This window comes from Rattus rattus, chromosome 1 (genome assembly GCF_011064425.1).
Source record: "Rattus rattus isolate New Zealand chromosome 1, Rrattus_CSIRO_v1, whole genome shotgun sequence".
In the NCBI taxonomy this organism is placed as follows: Eukaryota; Metazoa; Chordata; class Mammalia; order Rodentia; family Muridae; genus Rattus; species Rattus rattus.
Genome location: NC_046154.1, coordinates 51,193,581 through 51,216,045, shown reverse-complemented (window position 1 = coordinate 51,216,045; position 22,465 = coordinate 51,193,581). Strand labels below are relative to the sequence as shown.

Genomic DNA, 22,465 nt, shown 5'->3' with positions numbered 1-22,465 from the left:
GCTTGGCATTGTTGTTCATAAGGGGTCTCGAGCCCCTTCAAGCTCTTCCAGTTCTTTCTCTGATTCCTTCAACGGGGGTCCTATTCTCAGTTCAGTGGTTTGCTGCTGGCATTCGCCTCTGTATTTGCTGTATGCTGGCTGTGTCTCTCAGGAGAGATCTATATCCGGCTCCTGTCTGCCTGCACTTCTTTGCTTCATCCACCTTGTCTAATTGGGTGGCTGTATATGTATGGGCCACATGTGGGGCAGGCTCTGAATGGGTGTTCCTTCTGCCTCTGTTTTAATCTTTGCCTCTCTATTCCCTGCCAAGGGTATTCTTGTTCCCCTTTTAAAGAAGGAGTGAAGCATTCGCATTTTGATCATCCGTCTTGAGTTTCATGTGTTCTAGGCATCTAGGGTAATTCAAGCATTTGGGCTAATAGCCACTTATCAATGAATGCATACCATGTGTGTTTTTCTGCTATTGGGTTACCTCACTCAGGATGATATTTTCCAGTTCCAACCATTTGCCTATGAATTTCATAAAGTCATTGTTTTTGATAGCTGAGTACTATTCCATTGTGTAGATGTGTCACATTTTCTGTATCCATGACTCTGTTGAAGGGCATCTGGGTTCTTTCCAGCTTCTGGCTATTATAAATAAGGCTGCTATGAACATAGTGGAGCATGTGTCTTTTTTGTATGTTGGGGCATCTTTTGGGTATATGCCCAAGAGAGGTATAGCTGGATCCTCAGGTAGTTCAATGTCCAATTTTCTGAGGAACCTCCAGACTGATTTCCAGAATGGTTTTACCAGTCTTCAATCCCATCAACAATGGAGGAGTGTTCCTCTTTCTCCACATCTCGCCAGCATTTGCTGTCACCTGAGTTTTGATCTTAGCCATTCTCACTGGTGTGAGGTGAAATCTCAGGGTTGTTTTGATTGCATTTCCTTATGACTAAAGATGTTGAACATTTCTTTAGGTGTTTCTCAAGCCATTCGGCATTCCTCAGCTGTGAATTCTTTGTTTAGCTCTGAACCCCATTTTTTTTTTTTATTAACTTGAGTATTTCTTATTTACATTTCGAGTGTTATTCCCTTTCCCGGTTTCGGCCAACATCCCCTAACTCCTCCCCTTCCCTTCTTTACGGGTGTTCCCTCCCCATCCTCCCCCATTGCCCCCCCTCCCCCAACAATCACGCCTTCACTGGGGTTCAGTCTTAGCAGGACCCAGGGCCTCCCCTTCCACTGGTGCTCTTACTAGGGTATTCAATGCTACCTATGAGGTCAGAGTCCAGGGTCAGTCCATGTATAGTCTTTAGGTAGTGGCTTAGTCCCTGGAAGCTCTGGTTGCTTGGCATTGTTGTTCATATGGGGTCTCGAGTCCCTTCAAGCTTTCCAGTTCTTTCTCTGATTCCTTCAACCCGGGTCCTGTTCTCAGTTCAGTGGTTTGCTGCTGGCATTCGCCTCTGTATTTGCTGTATTCTGGCTGTGTCTCTCAGGAGAGATCTACATCCGGCTCCTGTCTGCCTGCACTTCTTTGCTTCATCCATCTTGTCTAATTGGGTGGCTGTATATGTATGGGCCACATGTGGGGCAGGCTCTGAATGGGTGTTCCTTCTGCCTCTGTTTTAATCTTTGCCTCTCTATTCCCTGCCAAGGGTATTCTTGTTCCCCTTTTAAAGAAGGAGTAAAGCATTCACATTTTCATCATCCGTCTTGAGTTTCATGTGTTCTAGGCATCTAGGGTAATTCAAGCATTTGGGCTAATAGCCACTTATCAATGAGTGCATACCATGTGTGTTTTTCTGTGATTGGGTTACCTCACTCAGGATGATTGAACCCCATTTTTAATAGGGTTATTTGTCTCCCCGGTCTAACTTCTTGAGTTCTTTGTATATTTTGGATATAAGCCCTCTATCTGTTGTAGGATTGGTAAAGATCTTTTCCCAATCTGTTGGTTGCCGTTTTTGTCCTAACCACAGTGTCCTTTTGCCTTACAGAAGCTTTGCAGTTTTATGAGATCCCATTTGTGATTCTTGATCTTAGAGCATAAGCCATTGGTGTTTTGTTCAGGAAATTTTTTTCCAGTGCCCATGTGTTCCAGATGTTTCCCTAGTTTTTCTTCTATTAGTTTGAGTGTGTCTGGTTTGATGTGGAGGTCCTTGATCCACTTGGACTTAAGCTTTGTACAGGGTGATAAGCATGGATCGATCTGCATTCTTCTACATGTTGACCTCCAGTTGAACCAGCACCATTTGCTGAAAATGCTATCTTTTTTCCATTGGATGGTTTTGACTCCTTTGTCAAAAATCAAGTGACCATAGGTGTGTGGATTCATTTCTGGGTCTTCAATTCTGTTCCATTGGCCTATCTGTCTGTCTCTGTACCAATACCATGCAGTTTTTATCACTATTGCTCTGTAATACTGCTTGAGTTCAGGGATAGTGATTCCCCCTGAAGTCCTTTTATTTTTGAGAATAGTTTTAGCTATCCTGGGTTTTTTGTTATTCCAGATGAATTTGCAAATTGTTCTGTCTAACTCTTTGAAGAATTGGATTGGTATTTCGATGGGGATTGCATTGAATCTGTAGATCGCTTTTGGTAAAATGGCCATTTTTACTATATTAATCCTGCCAATCCATGAGCATGGGAGATCTTTCCATCTTCTGAGGTCTTCTTCAATTTCTTTCTTCAGAGTCTTGAAGTTCTTATTGTACAGATCTTTTACTTGCTTGGTTAAAGTCACACCGAGGTACTTTATATTATTTGGGTCTATTATGAAGGGTGTCGTTTCCCTAATTTCTTTCTCGGCTTGTTTCTTATTTGTGTAGAGGAAGGCTACTGATTTATTTGAGTTAATTTTATACCCAGCCACTTTGCTGAAGTTGTTTATCAGCTTTAGTAGTTCTCTGGTGGAACTTTTGGGATCACTTAAATATACTATCATATCATCTGCAAATAGTGATATTTTGACTTCTTCTTTACCAATCTGTATCCCCTTGATTTCCGTTTGTTGTCTGATTGCTCTGGCTAGAACTTCAAGAACTGTATTGAATAAGTAGGGAGAGAGTGGGCAGCCTTGTCTAGTCCCTGATTTTAGTGGGATTGCTTCAAGTTTCTCTCCATTTAGTTTAATGTTAGCAACTGGTTTGCTGTATATGGCTTTTACTATGTTTAGGTATGGGTCTTGAATTCCTATTCTATCCAGGATTTTTATCATGATGGGATGTTGAATTTTGTCAAATGCTTTCTCAGCATCTAATGAAATGATCATGTGGTTTTGTTCTTTCAGTTTGTTTATATAATGGATCACATTGATGGTTTTCCGTATATTAAACCATCCCTGCATGCCTGGGATGAAGCCTACTTGATCATGGTGGATCATTGTTTTGATGTGCTCTTGGATTCGGTTTGCCAGAATTTTACTGAGTATTTTTGCGTCGATATTCATAAGGGAAATTGGTCTGAAGTTCTCTTTCTTTGTTGGGTCTTTGTGTGGTTTAGGTATAAGAGTAATTGTGGCTTCATAGAAGGAATTCGGTAGTGCTCCATCTGTTTCAATTTTGTGGAATAGTTTGGATAGTATTGGTATGAGGTCTTCTATGAAGGTCTGATAGAATTCTGCACTAAACACGTCTGGACCTGGGCTCTTTTTGGTTGGGAGACCTTTAATGACTGCTTCTATTTCCTTAGCAGTTATGGGGTTGTTTAACTGGTTTATCTCTTCCTGATTTAACTTCGGTACCTGGTATCTGTCTAGGAAATTGTCCATTTCCTGCAGATTTTCAAGTTTTGTTGAATATAGGCTTTTATAGTAAGATCTGATGATTTTTTGAATTTCCTCTGAATCTGTAGTTATGTCTCCCTTTTCATTTCTGATTTTGTTAATTTGGACACACTCTCTGTGTCCTCTGGTTAGTCTGGCTAAGGGTTTATCTATCTTGTTGATTTTCCCAAAGAACCAACTTTTGGTTCTGTTGATTCTTTCTATGGTCCTTTTTGTTTCTACTTGGCTGATTTCAGCTCTGAGTTTGATTATTTCCTGCCTTCTACTCCTCCTGGGTGTATTTGCTTCTTTTTGTTCTAGAGCTTTTAGGTGTGCTGTCAAGCTGCTGACATATGCTCTTTCCTGTTTCTTTCTGCAGGCACTCAGAGCTATGAGTTTTCCTCTTAGCACAGCTTTCATTGTGTCCCATAAGTTTGGGTATGTTGTACCTTCATTTTCATTAAATTCTAAAAAGTCTTTAATTTCTTTCTTTATTTCTTCCTTGACCAGGTTATCGTTCAGTAGAGTATTGTTCAACTTCCACGTATATGTGGGCATTCTTCCCTTATTGTTATTGAAGACCAGCTTTAGGCCATGGTGGTCTGATAGCACGCATGGGATTATTTCTATCTTTCTGTACCTGTTGAGGCCCGTTTTTTGACCAATTATATGGTCAATTTTGGAGAAAGTACCTTTCGTTTTCTTTTTTGAGCCAAAGTCACACTACAAAGTCCTGGCTAGCTTGGAATTTACTATATTGATAAGCCTGACCAGGAATTCACAGATCTCCTCATGCTTCTGCCTTTGCCTCCCCTGTTCTGGGGTTAAAGGTGTGGTGTGCTCCCCATATCTGGTGAGGACCCCAGATGTCATGTTTGTTTGTCTGAGACAGTCTTTATGAGCCTCAGCCAGCTGCAGACTTTTGTGTAACTGAGGCTGACCTCAAACTCTCAAGTGCTGACAGTATAGAACTGAATTATTATACCCGGTTTTGTACAGTGTTGGCGATACAACTCAGGCTTTGTGTATGCTAGTCAGGAATTCTACCAAGTGATCTGCATTTCCATCCCTGAGTGGCTTAGAAACAGTGTGAATTGGTTTCTAAATTTAGAAACTGGGAAATCTTAGATCAAACTTGGTATCTTGTAAGGATCCACTTTTCAGTTTATAGATGCCTGTCTCCAGTATAACTTTATGTGGTGAGTTACGAAGTGAGGTCTCTAGAGTGAGTTTGTCCATCCATTCATCCATCCATCCATCCATCCATCCATCCATCCATCCATCCTCCATCCACTCATCCATCCATCCTTTATTTATTGTTGTGTTTTAAGAATCTAACCATGGAGCTGAAGGTGGTCTTGAACTTAAACTCTTCCTACCTCAGTTTCCCCAGTGTTGGAGTACACTCATGGACAACTATGCTAGGACTTTTGATAAGAGCATCTTTAAATAAGGCACTGTTTCCATTGATAGGTCGACTTTCATGACCTGATCACAACCAAAGGCCTCATTTTATAAGAATATCAAGTTGATGTGGGTTTAAAAGGCACAGACTTTACTTGATTAGCACTTTTTATCTGAATCAGATCTTATTTAGGTCCTTAACATGAAGGAAAAATATAGCAAAACTAGCACTGAGGTTTACTTGGTATAATGTGCAGTGATTCCTCAGTATATGTGTCTCACCGGTTGTTGGTTCTACCGAGGCCAGTGAGAACCCGGGCATTAGGTGCCCTTGGGAGGCCATGGCTTGTCTCTAAGGTCATGACACACAGAAGTTCTTTTCTTTTTAATTCAGTGCAATTCTAGATGCTGTGGCTTGTTTAAACTAGATAACAAATTTTACTAGCTAGCCTACCCTAAAGTCTGAAGTTGTCTTTTTACCAAGTCACTGAGGATCTTCAGACAGGTAAAATAATTGTGCTTCAGGGAGGCCTGTGAAATAGTCACAAGTTGGTCAGAGGCAACCTGGCTGGAGAAGCAAATGTTATTTGGGAGCCAGTGAGGAAGGAAACCTGGGCAGGTTTTTTTTTTCTAAAAATAAACCAACCCAGTTCAGAAATTTAATTTGAAAACTGCAGGTAAATTTCTTATATTTTCCCCCCAAGTGATTAAATTCAATTTGAAAGCAATAAAACTCTACTACAACTTTGGGAATAATTCAGTGGTTGAAGTGAGAATGATAGTTAGTACAGGGTATACTGTTAATTAGAACACACAGTCGTAAAGATTGGAACGTGCCTCTCTCCTAGGCCTGATTTCTGTAATGGAAGACAGCAGCAATGTATGTAAGATGTGCGTCTACATGGCACGAAAGACTACATTCTTAACACAATCATTTACTAAGGATGTTTTTATTTCTAAAGCGAGTCCAGGGTTGAATTTACTAATGGCTTCTGACCCCAACATGTGGCTAGTCAGACACCCTGTGCATTTCTAAGGTCCACAGCATTGGAGCGCAAACTGGCTTTAGCAGACCCAGAGGCTTTCAGAGTTTGCCCTCCAGAGGCGAAGTGAGAAACTGACAAGTTCACCTAGGAACTGAGTAGACAACCAGGGGAAGGGCGGAGTTTATCCTACATAGGAGCCTTCTGCTTAGTTGTAGGGAGAAGGACAGAGCCTGCTGTGGATCAAATGTATGGGGAGTAGACCAAGAAAGCAAGACTGTGTGGCTCTGTGATAGGAACATCAATATTGGTGACTTTAATTTTTAATTTTATGTGCTAGGGATTATAAGTATTTTATCAGATTCTTTGAATGCCATCATAAAATATACTTCTTACTATAACTTTTCAACGTTAAAGATTTAAATGTGTTACACATTCAACAGATGTCGACTCACTTACTATGTTGTAGGTTTTGTGGTGCAGCTTCAGAGAGTCCCACATCTTCCTCAAGCTTGTTCTCTAGTGAAGGAGATGAACGATAGGGGAGACAGAAGGTGGAGGCTCTCTCCAGTCTGTCTTTGTTAGGACACTAGTCCAGTGGATAAGGAGGACCCAGTTTACCCTTAATTACCTTCTTGTAGACTCTCTCCCAAAATTTGTGTATGTTGGGGGTTAAGGCTTCAAGGTAGGAATTTCTGGGAAAAATAATTCAGTCTTGGTTGTACAACTCCCGTATGAGCAGGATGGGAGGGCTGTTGGGAAAGCAGTTGAAAACGGAATGGCTAGGCTTGGGGAGAGTTCAGTGGGTCATGAGTTTGGATCTCCAGAACCTTTGTAAAACTGGGCATGGTCTATACTTCCAGCATCCTACAGCAAAATTGGAGGTGGTGACAGGAGAACAAGTGAACAAGAAATTGTTCACTTTTTCTTTTTTGAAAAATGGTGCTAGCCAATACCTGAAAATGCCCATTGTCTGTCTGCATTCACAAACATATGAACTTCTCTCTCTCTCTCTCCCCCTCTCTCCCTCTCCCTCTCCCTCTCCCTCTCTCCCTCCCCTCTCCCTCCCCTCTCCCTCTCCCTCCCTCTCCCTCTCCCTCCTCCCTCCCTCTCCCTCTCCCTCTCCCTCTCCCCTCTCCCCTCCCTCTCCCTCTCTCTCTCTCTCTCTCTCTCTCTCTCTCTCTCTCTCTCTCTGTAAACTGGGATGACTAGAGAAAGAGGCCCCAGTGAGCGCTCCGACTTTGCTCAGGGATGAGGTGCTGTGCAGAGTCTGGGCAGAGACTGGAGATGTCCTGAGTTGAGCTCTCACTTTATTTTGGAGGAATTTGGAATGGCATATTGTTCAGAGAATAAGCTGCTTCCTTTCTTGTTTTGTTTTTTGGTTTTGTTTTTAACAAAGGGTTCCTCTATGTAGTCTGGCTGTCCTGGAACTTACTCTGTAGACCAGGCTGGCCTCAAACTCAGAGATCTGTTTTCTTCCCTCTGCCTTCCAAGTGCTGGGATCAAAGGCATCTGTCCCTATGATGGCTTCTTATTTTATTTTTAAATAGATATAGGACCCTTAAATTAGGAAAAAATATCCTTAGTATTTTTTATAATAATTCTGGGAAAAAGCAACATGCGTAAATATAATCGTGTGATCCACTAGTATTTGAAAATGATAAATATAGGTTTGTAGTAATAATAATATTTGTTGTTGATAAGCTGATATGATATAATTTTATTTACTTGAAATAATCAGTTAGATTTAGGAAACATACTCCACATATTTTGGTTACCATAACAACTTGAGTGAAAAACTGAAGAACAGATGTTGAGCCAACCTGTTGATGTTTCATAGCGTGGGCTTCAGAATTACAGTTATGCTGTTTAGACTTTGAGTTTATGTACATCATAATTTGTCCTTGAAAGAAATACCTTATTTAAGTATTTTATAAAATATGAATTACTGTGAATAACAAATTTCGTTGAAAGGTTTATTTTGAAATCAGAAGCCTTCAAATGATTTTTTTTCTGTGTTTTCACTGTTTTCCTTCTCACTGCTGTTGCTGTTCATGAGGGCATGGAGGGTGGGCAGTGATCGCAGAGCTGAAAACATTTTCTCTGGAATTGTTGTTTAAGGTTATATAATTATAATAATAATTTGAATGGAATTTGTTTCTAAGTATTTTAATTGTAAACAACATTCCATCTCTAGGCATGAGAGTCACTTGGTAGCAGGCTGTAAATGCATTAATTTTAACCTCATTTTATTTTTAATCCTTTAAACTTTCAGGCAGCTGGGAAGTTGAACTCATGTGTAAATCATTCTTATGCATTTGTAATTGGATAAAACAAATGAATAAATCATTAATATTGTGCATCTCATGAGCACAGAATGTAAGTGTTAGGAATTACCATGAAATGTCATTGTTGGCCATGTGTGAAAACATACACTGTTCACCTTACTAAATCTCATTTTGTCTGGCATGGAGTGTTGAGGAAGCGAACAGCAGCTACTGTAATTGAATCGGCCTCTGAATCATATGAAGCCAGAAAGCCTGACAGTAACATTGTCTAAACCCTTAAAAAACAACATTATGGCTGAAATATGACCATTAGAAAAGAATTGCTCGGAAGGATAAGGCAAGAAAGAGTAAAGATACATGTTTAACATGGAGGTGACCCCCCATCCTGCCCGGCACCAATATTTGCTTTCTGTTTTCAGCAGAAGCTTTTAATCTAATCAGCAAGCCCTCTGGTCCTTTTCCTTTTCTTTTATTTAGTTATCATTTATATTTTATGGATAAATAATTTCTGTTTTACTTGATGTGTAGCATGTAGAAAAATCCCAGTGTGTGCTAGCAGTTGGTTCATATTTAGTTGTTACTGGAAACAAATGCAGCCAGTGCCTTAAAAAAAATACATGTGTGCTCATTGCTCATTCCTTTTAACCTTTTGAAATATTGTTTATGGGCTACAACATGGTGTGTGATGTTTGTACACATCATGGAATGGTCAGGTCAAGCTAACAAGCAGATCTTACAGTTTTAGAGGGTGACAGCCCGTGCCTCACTCTTGACAGTTTCAAGTGTGCACTGTTACTGGTGGTGGCGTCTGCTGCACAGTGGCGCACAGAACTTCCTTTGTTCACCTCACTGAAGTGTCCCGCTCTGACTAGCCTCTCCCCCTCTCTTCACTACCCTGGCAGTCACTGCCCTCAGCTTCTGTGAGCTGCTTTCTTAGATCCCCGTGTGAGACCACACTGTGCCTTTCAGATTCATCCGTGTTGGGCAGACTGCAAGACTGCGTCATTTCTGTTAGCTTTGTTTTTTGGAACTTTGCTATGTAGGGGAAGGAGGCTGACCCTGATCTTGAGGCAGTTCTCTGAACCCTGTGTTCTGAGTGCTGCATGCAGGCCTGTGCCACATTGCCTAGGGAGCTAGGACGTTCTCATGCTTCTGGTGCTAGGTGTTGCCTATAGAAAGTTTCATTCAAAAACCTTGCCCTTCCTTCTCATTCCTGGGAGCAACTTACCTATGTCAAAGCAGGCCTTTTAGCCTTCTTTGTTCATTTACTGAAAATTCTCAGTTACTTATACTTCCTAACTGTTGGCCATTTCAAAAACTAGTCAGACTTCAGCTTACATTGTAGTTTTTGAAACAAAATAAATTATTTGCAAGGTAAACATTTTTGAGGAGTATAATCCTGATTCATATAAATAACTTTTTAATATTTATTTATTTTATGTGTATGAGTGTGCCATCTGTATGTACACCTATGTGCCAGAAGAGGGCATCAGATCCCATTACAGATGGTTGTGAGCCACTGTGTAGTCGCTGGGAATTGAACTCAGGACCTCTGGAAGAGCAGTCAGTGTTCTTAACTGCTAAGCCATCTCTCCAGCTCATCATATAAATATTTAGTGAACCTACCTAAATATTTATTTAAATCATTAGTTAATGAGGAAAATGCTAAAATGTTATGAGCAGTATAAAGGGTAATTTAACAACCAGAATGTAAAATAATTCACTATATTAGATGGAAGTCCATTAAATCCAAAGGCAGTTGTATAGACTTGCAGGTGGAAGAGCGTGTCTGTGCCAAGTGAAGTTCTGCTGAGGGGAGTGAGGCTGGATTTAGCAAACCCAGTAATGGGGTCTGCCGCCAAATAGGTTGGCCATAAGTTCTGCTGAGTCCAAGGGACTGTGCACAACAACAACAACAACAACAAAAGCTGTTTGCTTTAGCAGTCCTCAAACCTTGCAAGGCATTGATAGGTTTCAGAAAATGGTTTCCTCTGGCGACTCAGTTCTTGATGTGATCTTCCTTCTGTCAGCAGACCCCTAAGCCTCAGGAAAGGACTCATCCACTCGTTCTCTCTCCTGTCTCCTGTCCCTCCCCGTCCCTCCTTACCACTCTTTAGCCATCCTGCAGCCATTTTGATGCGTATCAATAAGCATATAGTCAATAAGAAACATAACTACTGTAGAGCAGCTCTACTCATAGGGCAGTAAGCAGCTGCTTCCATTCCCATGGGCAAATAGAATTTCCATTATTATTAATTTCAAAATAACAAAAAGGCAAATATTTGGTGATTTTTTTTTTTAGCCATATGATTTTAGTTATTCAGGTTAAAATCAGAAGTAAAATGTGTATGTAGACATGAAGTCTGGTTTCAAACAATGTGTGTTGTATGTATGTATGTTTATGTATGGACTGATGTATTAGGTTCAGCTAACTATAAGAACTGCAGTAAACTACAGTGACCCTCCGTAGGCTAACTTTGGAAAGAGGTAAGATGTCAATAAGTTAAATAAAAATTTATTTTAGAGACTTGTAGGGCCCTAGCAAATTAGCCAAGTAAGGCTCCAAGTCACAGTGCGCTTTTACTGCAGTCTCTGTCCACAGACACAAAGAACAAGTATTTAGTGACTAATTAATCCTAGCATCAAAATATAAAAAGGGACATCAACTATCTGATTCATTTTATGAGCACAGATGATTTTGTTTCAACAATTTGATTAAAATGTCTTTAAAAATTTATGACCTGGGATCATTAATCAGCAAACAAGGAGGGCTGTATCACAATTACTATTTACTACAAGCAACTAAATTGTTCTCCCATTCAGAGGTGGCATCTCAAAGGCACAGGAAAGGGGACCCATTGCTATTCCCCTCTTCCATACTCCTCTGCATCCTGTCCATGTCGGTCTGTGGGCTCCTCTGCTGTGCATTCGGAACCTCCGTGGTCCTTCACCATGGCCACTACCTAGGACAAGCCACCATCATCCCTCCTAGTTCCTGCAGCTCTCCAGTTTCAGGCACCCTGGCTCATTGATTCTGTCAATGGCTTTTTTTTTAACCATATAAACAAAATGATCTTTTAAATATTATTTTCTTGCCTAAAACCTTCTGCTGTTTCTTCATGTAGCGTAGAATAAGAATCTACCCTGTTGAAGCTACTTTCTGTTGTATCGATGAAACATTGACCAAGCCAGTTTCAGAGAGGAGTGGGTTTTGTTAGCTTACAGGTCACAGCTATCACTAAAAGGAACCATGACAGGAATCGAAAATTAAGGACTGAAGCAGCGGTGGGTCTGCTTACTAGCTTGCTCATCATGGCTGGTTCAGCTTGCTTTCTTATATAACCCAGGATCAAGAGTGTAAGAATGGTTCTGTCCACAGTCGGCTGGACCTTCCCTTATCAATCCTTATTCACGAAAGTGTGCTGCAGATACTTACAGGCTAATGTGATGGATATAATTCCATATTTGAGGTTACCTCTTCCACGGTGACTCTGGCAAGATGACGAAAACTAACGAGCACAGTCCCATCGTCTTCCAGTCACAGGCTTGGCACTGTCCTTCTTGCTTATAACTGTCTTGATCCAAGGTTTTCCTTCATTCTGGTCATTTCACACAAGGCCTGTTTCTTCCTTGCAGACTCTCCAGTTGTGGATTTCTCTGATCCAGGCATCAGTTCTCCAAAGAAGAGTTTTCTGGTTCCTCAGTGTCAGATAGCCTGCCTCCCATGCAGTCATTCTCCCTGTTCAAACTAGAATGATCTTGTTTACTGTTGATTGACTGTCTTCTACCTTGAAATACATGGCCCCTGTTCTCTGTGGTATTCCTGGTAGTGCCCACACTTCTGAGATGCCTAGTGAATACTTAAACAACACTAGCATATAGGGTAATAATAAGTAACAGCTAAAAATAGAGCACTTTGCAGCCATCCGTGTAAGCTTGCACTGCTTAGGTGATATTAGCTGTAGGAGAGTATGGCCAGCATGAGAAGAACATGCCCACAGGAAGTGGCAGTGTAGGAATAGTGGTGAGCGTGGGGGGGAGGGGAATCTTTGCTTTAATTCTGCCCAGGTGACCTTACTTTGGGAAGGTCTAACCTTTGCTTTTCTCCATACATTGTTAGACTAGCAGACCCTTTCTTCAAAGTTGTGTTTTATGGACCTGTGTGTCTGTGGGTAAGGCCCTGACATCCTCTTCCCACCTCACCTCTTGACACTTGAATAAAAAGTAGTTTGCATGATGACACACGCTTAGCTAATATTTGTAAATTACTGGTGCAGAGTAAGGAGCAGAATGAGTAGTGGCTGCCCGTGGCTCTCCCAACTGTTGGGATCTTTAAAGCTGGCTGGTTTGACACTTATCTTCAGCCTTCCCCAGGATTCTCTGAACCGTATATTCTTGCTATTGGATTATCTTTCTATTTTCTCAAAAAATGTAGCTCTTCATAATATTTTTTACAGCATTTATTAAAATGATTATTATGAATCATAATATTAGAATCCAGCCTGCATTTATGAAGTGGCCTTTATATGCAATGCATTGAGTCAGATAGAAAATAAAGGGCCATGGAAGGCATATTCTAGTTGCACATGGAAAAAGGTCTTACTTTTGAAAGAATGTGAAGATTTATTTAATAGGATAGATTTGAATTTATTAAAGGGAAAAGATGAATGTATGAAATGTAATGAAACACAGAGGAAGAAAGCCAAAAATCTAGAAATTCAGAAGATTTTGTATAATAGAGATGTGTGTGTGTGTATATATGTACATATATATACATATATATTCATATGCATATATATGACCTATAATATAATTTTTCTTGAGAGGAACAATCCATACATGAGGAAACAGTGATAGAAAAATCTCTATGAAGAATGCAGTTTTTCTGGTGATTAAGGAAGCAGCTCACACATGCTTGTGTTCAGTAGAAAGTCCGTTCAAAGAAGCATGCTGTACAAAACTCATTAGCATAAAAGCATACTAGGCAAAAGCAAAATTTCAACCTTTTTATTTCCAAGCTAACTCTACTTTAAAAATAAGAGGTTTTTTTTGGGAAATCTTAAGTATATATTTAAAGAACATTTGAGATGGGACCTTATCTAGTCCAGGCTGGCCTCAAACTCATTCTATAGCTGACGATAACTCTGAAATTCTGAGTCTACTTCCTAAGTGATTCTGTTATAGGCATTTACTTCCACACCGAGTTCAGCCTTGGTGTGGAGTCTGTAGGTTTGGACATGCGCTATCCAGCTCTCTAGTAGATAGAGTTTCTCTCTGTCCTGAAACATCATGTCTGTTTAGCTTGCTTTCTCCTTGTCCGGTGCAGGGCTAGGTTGTTCTTGGGGCTGCGTACTGGAGAAGTCAGAGACCCTGCCCTGTTTCCGTAGAGACTCTGTATGCTGTTTTGGGTTTTCCCAGCATATGTAAATTACATGCTTATGTTGCTGTTTCCTAATGTGCCAGTTTTAAGCCTTCTATTTATTTTCCACTGCGGAGATCTAGATCAGGCTTTCTTCTCACCACTGTCAAACCCCATTCACACACACACACACACACACACACACACACACACACACACACACACACACACACTGCTATCTTCTTCCCCAAATGATTAAATTGCAATTTGGGTTGATTCAAAATTTGGTATTTTAAACTATAAACACCAGTTACAACTGACTTCCACAGTGAGTTACAATTATTCTTCCCTTCCCCACAACACTTATTCTCCCAAGAGTTAAAAATTGGTGTGATCTTGATTGTCGGCTCCTTCTCTGTCATTAGCAGCTGCTTCCCCCTAGAAGGTCACAGCTGTGAGCAGCTTTGTTGTTGGTTTCTGTCCGTCCAGACATGGACATGCTGTCATTTTCCTTGTGTTGAAAACTCTCTTGCACTCTTCAGAGCCCCGTTGATCTGACGCTGCTCTTAGGATCTGCTAAGGGCGACTGGGACTGTTCGCTGTCTGAGACTTGTTTACACCACCATGTGGCTATGGCACACGCACCAGCTGTGTGAAAGTGATGGTTATGGGTCAGCTCATGGAAAGTGAATACACACTTACCTGTGCCGCTTCTGCCTGCATTAGACTTGAGCTAACTTCTGTTTGAATGTACAGAAATGTTCTTTTACTGTTGGTTGTCTCGTGCAGACCGTGTGAGGAACTGCGTTGTTGTTTCTTTGTAGGCTCTCAAACTTCGGGAGGTCTGTAATTGCCCACCACTCTCTGGACCAGACCCTCGGTTACTGTTCAGACTTACTGTGAAACATTTACTTGAAGACTCCGAGAAAGAGAACCTAAACATCACTGTCAAAAAGCAGAAACCGGATGCTCTGCCCATTCAGAAGCAGGAGCAGATACCACTGACATACGTACTCGGGAAAAGAACTGCAGGTTGAACTGAACCGAATGAATCTTGGGTTCCGTGAGGAGCACAGTGAGCCTTTTCATTCTTATGCAACTCTCAAAAATGATGTTTCCAAGGAAAAAAATGGATGTTCAAAGATCAAATCATGTATATTACAGATAATATCTGGATTTTTCTAGATTTTTATCTTTCATGAAATATTGATGCGTTTTAATGTACTTTAAAATACTGCCAACGAGGCCAACGTCATAGAATAAATCGATGTTACGCATTTCACTGTCTTCCACTCTTGTTTTAGTTTGTAGTGATTGCTGTAAAGACCTTCCTGCTCAGCCTAAAGTGGGCTTTGGAGTCTGAACGTGGTGGACTGCGCTGGGGTGTGAGGGAGTGTGGAGAGGGCACCTGAGGGAGAATTCTTGGGGAATAGTTCCGGGTGGTGTGGAGGCCGGTTCTGCTCAGAGGCACAGAAAGTGCCCCTGGTGGTCCAGGTGACAGAGCGAGCAGCAGAGAGTACAGCAGGAAGGAGGTTGGTCTTAATGTCATGGTGATGTGGGTATTGGGATGTCCCCACCGAGGGTGTCACCTGGGAGGCAGGAGCGGGCTACCCTCAAGCTTCTCACTAACTAGCTGACAGCAGCCAGGTGCTGCCGGAGAGCATAGGGAAGCATAGGGAAGGTGTCAAGGTCCATATCCAGGGAAGCCAGAATTGATGACCATGTTGTGTAGGAATGGGAGGAAAGTTTTAAAGTGTGAGTTATTTGGGCAGTTTTATTTGTACTCTCAAATTGGTGAACATAGGCTTCATCTTTTAGAGGGATGGTTTTCTTAAAAGATGGTAAATAGATACTTTGTTAGAGAATTAGAAGTGCAAGAAATTACTTTTTATGAGTAACTGCTATGGGCTGAGGCCTTAAAAGATTTGTTTTACTTTTAATTATGTCTATGAGTAGGAAATAAATGCAGCTTCATGTGATATCCATGGAGGCCAGAAAGGGTATTTGATCCTTAGAGCTGGTGGTAGTGGTCTACCTGATGTGGGTTCTGAGAGCTGAACCTGGGTCTTCTGAATGAGCTTCAAGTGTTCTTAACTACTGAGCCATCTCTCCAGCCCCCGGGCCAAGCCCTTTTTATTTCAGTTATTCCAAAATCATAAGAGGTAAGTTGGATTTTCATTTTATGTTTATAAATGGGCCTGGAGAGGCTTGATAATATGTCCATTTACCAAGAAACAACAAAATCATATCTCTAGTCCAGTTTACCCATTTGTACAGCTCTTGGGTACCAAAGGCAAAGCTATAAAAGGACAAGGAGCAAATTGCATTCTCGATTATCTGTTAACCTCCATACAGGTGAACATCATATAAGTATAAAATCAGAGAGAACTTTGTTGTCTGCAGGATGGCTTTCTAAGTTGTCTTAGATCCTTCTGTCAATCTTTATGAACACCTTGGGGTACGGCAAAGCAGCGCAGCAGCTCCCCCACCACTAAAGCTGGTGAAGTCTCACTTGGGATGTATCCTGATTCTTAGTTGTTAAGAAGATAGGTTTGCAAAGAAAGGAGAACCCTTGGTCCTGCCAAGGTTGGACCGCCAATGTAAAGGATTATTGAGGGGGGTGGGGAGAGGGGGGCTGGATGGTGGGGAACACCCTTACAGAAGAAGGAGGGGGATGAATGGGATGGGGGCCTATGGACAGTAAACAGGGAAAGGCAATATCATTTGAAGTGTAAAATAAAAATATCCAATTAAAAAAAAAAAAAAAAAGAAGATAGGTTTGAGCCAATTTATGTCTTGTTTATATAATTACACTGTAGCTGTCTTCAGACACACCAGAAGAGGGCATCGGATCACTTTACAGATGGTTGTGAGCCACCATGTGGTTGCTGGGAATTGAACTCAGGACCTCTGGAAGAGCAGTCGGGTGCTCTTAACCGCTGAGCCATCTCTCCAGCTTATGTCTTGTTTATAAAGTATTTCTTGTTCTGTGCACAAAGCAACAGTCGTAAGAGGAGTTTCACAGTAGCTATAACCTGTGTTGCCATTTTTCATACTTCTGGAAAGTTTTGTAAGAGGCACCCCATAATGTGTAAAGATGTTTGGAGAGTAACATCCACAGGTAAACAGTTAAGCATACCATTTGATTTCCCTGAAAAGTTTCTAAAATGTAGTATACCACAGTCCCCAGTCTTAGCTTTTCTTCTGTCTCCCTGGAAAAGCTAATTGTACTGTTCAGACTTCTTAGATACATACAAGTTGTCAGAAAGAGCGTGGATAAATTAAAGGTAATGTTGACTTTTGGTATACATTTAAGTTTTTAAACTATAAAATCAGAGAAACATTGGATTTCATCTAGGATGTCCTGGCGTCTCTCAGGAGGAATTACATTGCAGTGGACTATAAGATGCAGTCAGGTTCCTCAGGGCTATGTTGTTTTCATCGTAACTTGTGTTACTGTCCTTGCTTTCCCTGTGAATGTAGATGCTGGGCAGTTAACTCAGCTGTCAGCATCATGAAGACAGTAGATCCCAGGCACAAACTTAACCTAACTTCTCCTATAATCCAGATGTATGTGATGACCACTGTATGTTTATACCTAATAGTGCTTGGCACATTATAGGCATCCAGCTAATATTTTATTTCCATTATATGATCAATATAAATAATTTGTTCAAAAGATTATTTTTAAAGGAGAAGGAACCATACTTTGTGAAGTTTCTGCCTGATACCCAAGAAGTACCTGTGGGTCTCAAGAAATTTCCTCATTTCTTCATTGGTAAAGTGGGCACAGTAAAGCCTCAGACTCTAAAACAGGTCAATGAGAGATGCCCATGAAGCACTCAGCATAGGCTAGAGTTCTGAGCACAATACAGTTCACACTACTCTTATTGATGATCACTTTGCACTAAGTGCAGTGCTAAAAGCACTGTTGGACCTCACTGAACACCATATAGGGTAGATGAATACCATACCCATTCCCACTGTGGATCAAGAAACTGAAGTTTAGAGGGATAATGAAAACTTCTTTGGATTAAACTGTTAATAGATAAGGAACAGTTTGTTTTCTATTAAGAACAGACAAACTCAATTCTATCAAGAAAAGTCTCCCCTAATAAACATTCCCAGAAGATACTAGTTTGGGGTACAGTTTAATACATAGCATCATGATGTCATCAAAATGGCTCATTTTCTTCAGTTTTTCCGAGCTCTGGCTCAGATGATATCTAGATGGCAGCCAGCAACTCTCAGGGCTACATGTTTCATTAGTATGAAGGGTGACTGCCTATACAGCCATTGAAACACAGGCTCGACACTGTTTCCTGAAGCAGTCAGTGATAGCAGTTGTGATCATCCTGATTGTCTTGGACCTCATATGTTGCATCCAACGTTGTGACTGAGGATGGGTGTAGTCTCCAGCACTCAAACAGATCATGTTGCAGGGTTGGAGGGTTGCGGCCACAGTGCATCTAGATTGGTCAGTGAACTCTGCTGTGTTTGGTCTCTTTCAGCAGGCAAAGACGGAAGCTAATTCTTTTTTAAAGTTAATGTGAGCAATAATAACGTAGACTAAGTGTCACATGGCTGTAACAGTAAGTTTGCATTTGTGTACGTGGCTTAACTATGTAGGTGTGCTTTAACCTGAATCCTGCCTTTGAAACCAGCCTATGGGACTGAAAGGATAAATAGTCTCAACTCAGGGAAGAAACGAGCTTGCAGGAACTGGCTAAGTTGTCTAGCGTCCCCTCTAAGAGGAGAGCTGAGCTGGGGTTGGAAGAAAAGGCTGCTGATTTATAAGCCATTGTCCTTTCTGTAGTACCACATTCTTGTGAAGAGCAGTATTGCTTCCATTTTTTTTTTTTTTTAAATCTAGGATGCTAAACTGGAAGGTATTAAGTGGCGCGTGTCCAGCACTGTTTGTTTGTTGATGGCACAGCTGTGAATCCAACCCTCATCTTCTGATTCCAAAGCCTGCCTCTCATCCATCTACTGCCACCTCCCTTGGTGGACCTCATAAAGCCAGAAAGGATGGGAAGTGTTTCTATTCCCTCACTTTTGGACGGCAGGGCCAACACTTCTCCCTTATTTAAAAGCATTCATTTTACTGCTCTATGATGTGTGGGGGAGAAGAAGCTCTCCCAAGCATTTTCATACTTGTAAAGGGTAACGTCCTTGCTGCTCCCCTTCTAACATGTTTTATTGGAGCCCAGAGAGTTCTTTAGCAGTGGTGAGAAGCAGCTCTCATTTATTATTGACACTTGGCTCCCTGTGCCTCAGTTTCTGGAGCATCTTGCTGTGTAACCAGGGTTTCTCAGTGGCCTGGCTATTTAGGAGTAGAGATGAGTGAGGGGCACACATGTAGTACAATTTCAGGCTTTCATAGCTCCATGATATCAGAAAGACCCGTGGTAGGGGTGGGTGGAAAGATGGGTAAAGTGGTGCTGAACAGGCTGGAGACCTATGGCGCCTGCCTCCTGGAGCAAGTGAGGAAGCAGGGCTATACGCAGGCAAGTTCCTGGCAAGGAACTCACCATCAGTGTTTATGGCCTGCTTTGCTTCTCACCCATGGCTTATGCTCTACCTACATTCAAAGATGATTTACAGAAGAAGTCTAGAGCCAACGCCTAAGGGGAGACCCCCTTCTTGCCAGAAACCTATATAAGACAGTCTTTTGTATAAGGAAGCTCACTTCAAGAGAAAGTCATGAGGTAATCTGGTCAATAGTTTTTGTTTTCCTCTCCAGAGAAAACTTAAAAGTAATCTTCAACCCGTTTCCATATCCTCGGCTGGTAGAGTCTCCCTGGACTGTTTTCAGTAACCCGGCAGAGGTGGAGATCCGTCCTGCCTCAGTGGCACCAGAAAGGCAGGTACAGTTCTCATGGCCAATTTCGATTTCTCTTGTTAACCAAACTGTAGATGACTTCATTCTTAATAGTTGCGTTTCTTATTGCTAAAGGGAATTTAAGGAAAGACTTTAGTCTAGCTCCCAGATGTGATTTGAGGATACAGTCTGCCATGGTGGGGAAGTCAGGGAGGCAGGAGTGTGAGGCAGCTGGTCAGATTGCTTCTCTAGTCAGGAAGCACAAGGAGAGAGAGAGGGAGATGGAGACGGAGACAGAGACAGAGATGGAGACAGACAGAGAGACAGAGACAGACAGATATGCTGATGCACAGCTCAACTTTTCTTTTGTATTCAGTCTGGGACCCCAAACCATGGAGTTCTGCTCCATTACAAAGGTGAGTGTTACATCGTTGGTTAAACCTTTCTAGGGAAACCCCTCATAGACACAGCCATTTGTGAGTTTCAATGGTGTTTTAATGTCCCATTAGGTTGAGAAACAGGACTGACCATATGAGACATATGAAACATGTTGGTGACAAAAATAATACAAAACTAAGAATACCATTGTGTTTGGGCCACTGACACCCAAGGACAGGGTGAGAAGATGATGTGAATACAGATGACACCAAAACTGCCTTTCTCCTTTCCAGAACTCAGGCCAAGGGTGACAAGTTTTGTACTGTGGTTTGACACAAGTTTTGAACTCACGCAGAGTACTATTCATTGAGACTGGCGTGAATAAAACACTATGGCGGTATGCAGCAAGGCAAGCCCATTTGTGGGCTTTTCAAAGACGTCACTGAGGGTGAGCACAAGTTCCCCCTGGTACTTCCTGCTCGCAATTCTAATAGTAGTCATGGGTAATAGTTAACATGAGGTGAGATGTGTCTGGGACCTTCTTGAACACACAAATGGATGTGTCTGTGGGGTGTTTCTAAACCAGTCAAGAGCCCTTCTTCCTCTTCCAGCAAATTGCACTTCCAGGTGACAATGTGTTCTTCCCAGAGAGCGAATCATGAGCACAACTAATAACTAGTCTAGAATCAATGAGTGGCTAGATTGGCCAATCAGAAATAAAGCAAAGCAAATGTTTTTCAGGGGCAGTGTTTTCTTCTTCACTCTTAAGAGAAGCTATGGACTAGTTGTCTTTTCATCTTGTTTGTATCTCTGTGTTCAATGAGATGCTGCCTGGACATCACTAAATAGCTGGGCTGGCACTGGTATTTCCACTCTTGTAAATATCTCACGGAATGAGATGTTTAATATTTTCATTATTTATGCTGCTGTTATTTGGTTATTCTTTTCATTACACAAAGGAGTATTTATATGAATGAGCAAACAGTCATACGGTTTCATTATACCATTGAGAAAACCAGGGATTGAGAAAAGTTATTAATTAATTGACATATATATTAGTAGATGGGAAGGCTTCAACACATGTCTCTCTAGCCTAAGGTCTTCTTGCCACTTGTTCTGCTAGGGTCAGTCCAAGGTCCAGGAATTATATACCAGGGACAACTGTGCTGGTCAAGCAAATAAAAAAAATCTCAACAGTGGGCAGTTTGATAGAATGAGGAAATTTTTAGTTATTTTAACTAAGTAAAGACAAGACAGCCATCTGTCAGGGTTGCTGGCACAGAGACTCAAGCTCTAAAGGCAAAGGAAATAAAGATAGCCTATGACTGACAGGCAAACACCCCATAAATGTGTTCTGGAGTGGAGCCAAATGAGCTCAGAGGAGAGAAGGAAATGAAGATGCTCTCTTAGTTACTCTCCAACTGCTGTGAAGAGACGCCATGACCAATGGGACTTAGAGAAGAAAGCATTAGATTAGGGCCTTGCTTACAGTTTCAGAGGACAAGCCCATGACCTTCATGGCAGGGAGCATGGCAGCACACACACAGGCATGAGGAAGGGAGGGAGGGAGGGAGGGAGGGAGGGAGGGAGGGAGGGAGAGACAGAGACAGAGACAGAGACAGAAATAGAGACACCGAGAGCAAACCCTGACTGAAACCTTAAAGTTCATCCCCAGTGACACACCTCCTCTAGTAATTCTCCAGTAAGGCCTTGTCTCCTAATCTTTCCTAAACAATCCACTGACTAGATTAACTAAATGAACATTCTGGGTATTCTCATTCAACTCCCCACAGCTGCAGACTTGGCAAACCAGCGTTTCATCATGATGGCATGGTGTTCAGGCATCTGAAACGTGAGGAGATGGTTCTGATGGCTCTGCTCCTCAACCACAGAGGGCAGTGACATCATGGATGTAAGCTTCAGATGTGGATCTCCATTGAAGTGCCAGATTAGCTACGTCCTCACTGCAAACCTTGGCTCTCCTCATCAAACGGGAGACGGCCTCAATGCACTTTGCAGCCCACTGTGAAGAGTAAATGAGATGGTGGCATACTGCCAAAGGTATGTGTTGGTGACCTACTATGTGCCTTAGCTTGTAATTTGGAGAATACTCCCCATAGTAAAAATACTTAATAGACTTTGTTTAGAAGACTTTCCAAGTCTTCTTCCCCTCCTACCCCAGCAAGGGAACAAGGAAAAACATCCATAGGATGCCATCTATCTATTTTGAAATAAATTGAACTCTTATCTAGGGAGGTAGAAGAAATGACTACAATGGACAGAGTTTCTAGCAAGACAAATCCCCCAATGTCCTCTCTCTGCCACTGCTCAATAATGGTGTTTGCTATAAATCAGAGAGCTTCTTTATCAAGTGCCTTGGAAGCACTTGGGACCGATTTAGTCCTGGAGTGAGATTAATCACAAATGCTGCTTTAGCAAGAGCGATGAGTGTGAATGAGAAGGTTTGGTGATTCACCAGTTGT

At 41.6% G+C, this 22,465-nt stretch overlaps 1 protein-coding gene across 3 annotated transcripts in view; it reads left to right on the top strand.

The window, feature by feature from the left end:
* Window positions 1-15,065, top strand: part of Oma1 (OMA1 zinc metallopeptidase) — a 54,693-nt gene extending 39,628 nt beyond the window's left edge. For all 3 annotated transcript variants that reach the window (XM_032901328.1, XM_032901346.1, XM_032901338.1), the window contains one exon: window positions 14,608-15,065. In XM_032901328.1, coding sequence (XP_032757219.1) covers window positions 14,608-14,820 — 213 coding nt within the window. In that variant the 3' untranslated portion in view covers window positions 14,821-15,065. The remainder of the gene's footprint in view (window positions 1-14,607) is intronic.
* The last annotated feature ends 7,400 nt before the right edge of the window (window positions 15,066-22,465 follow it).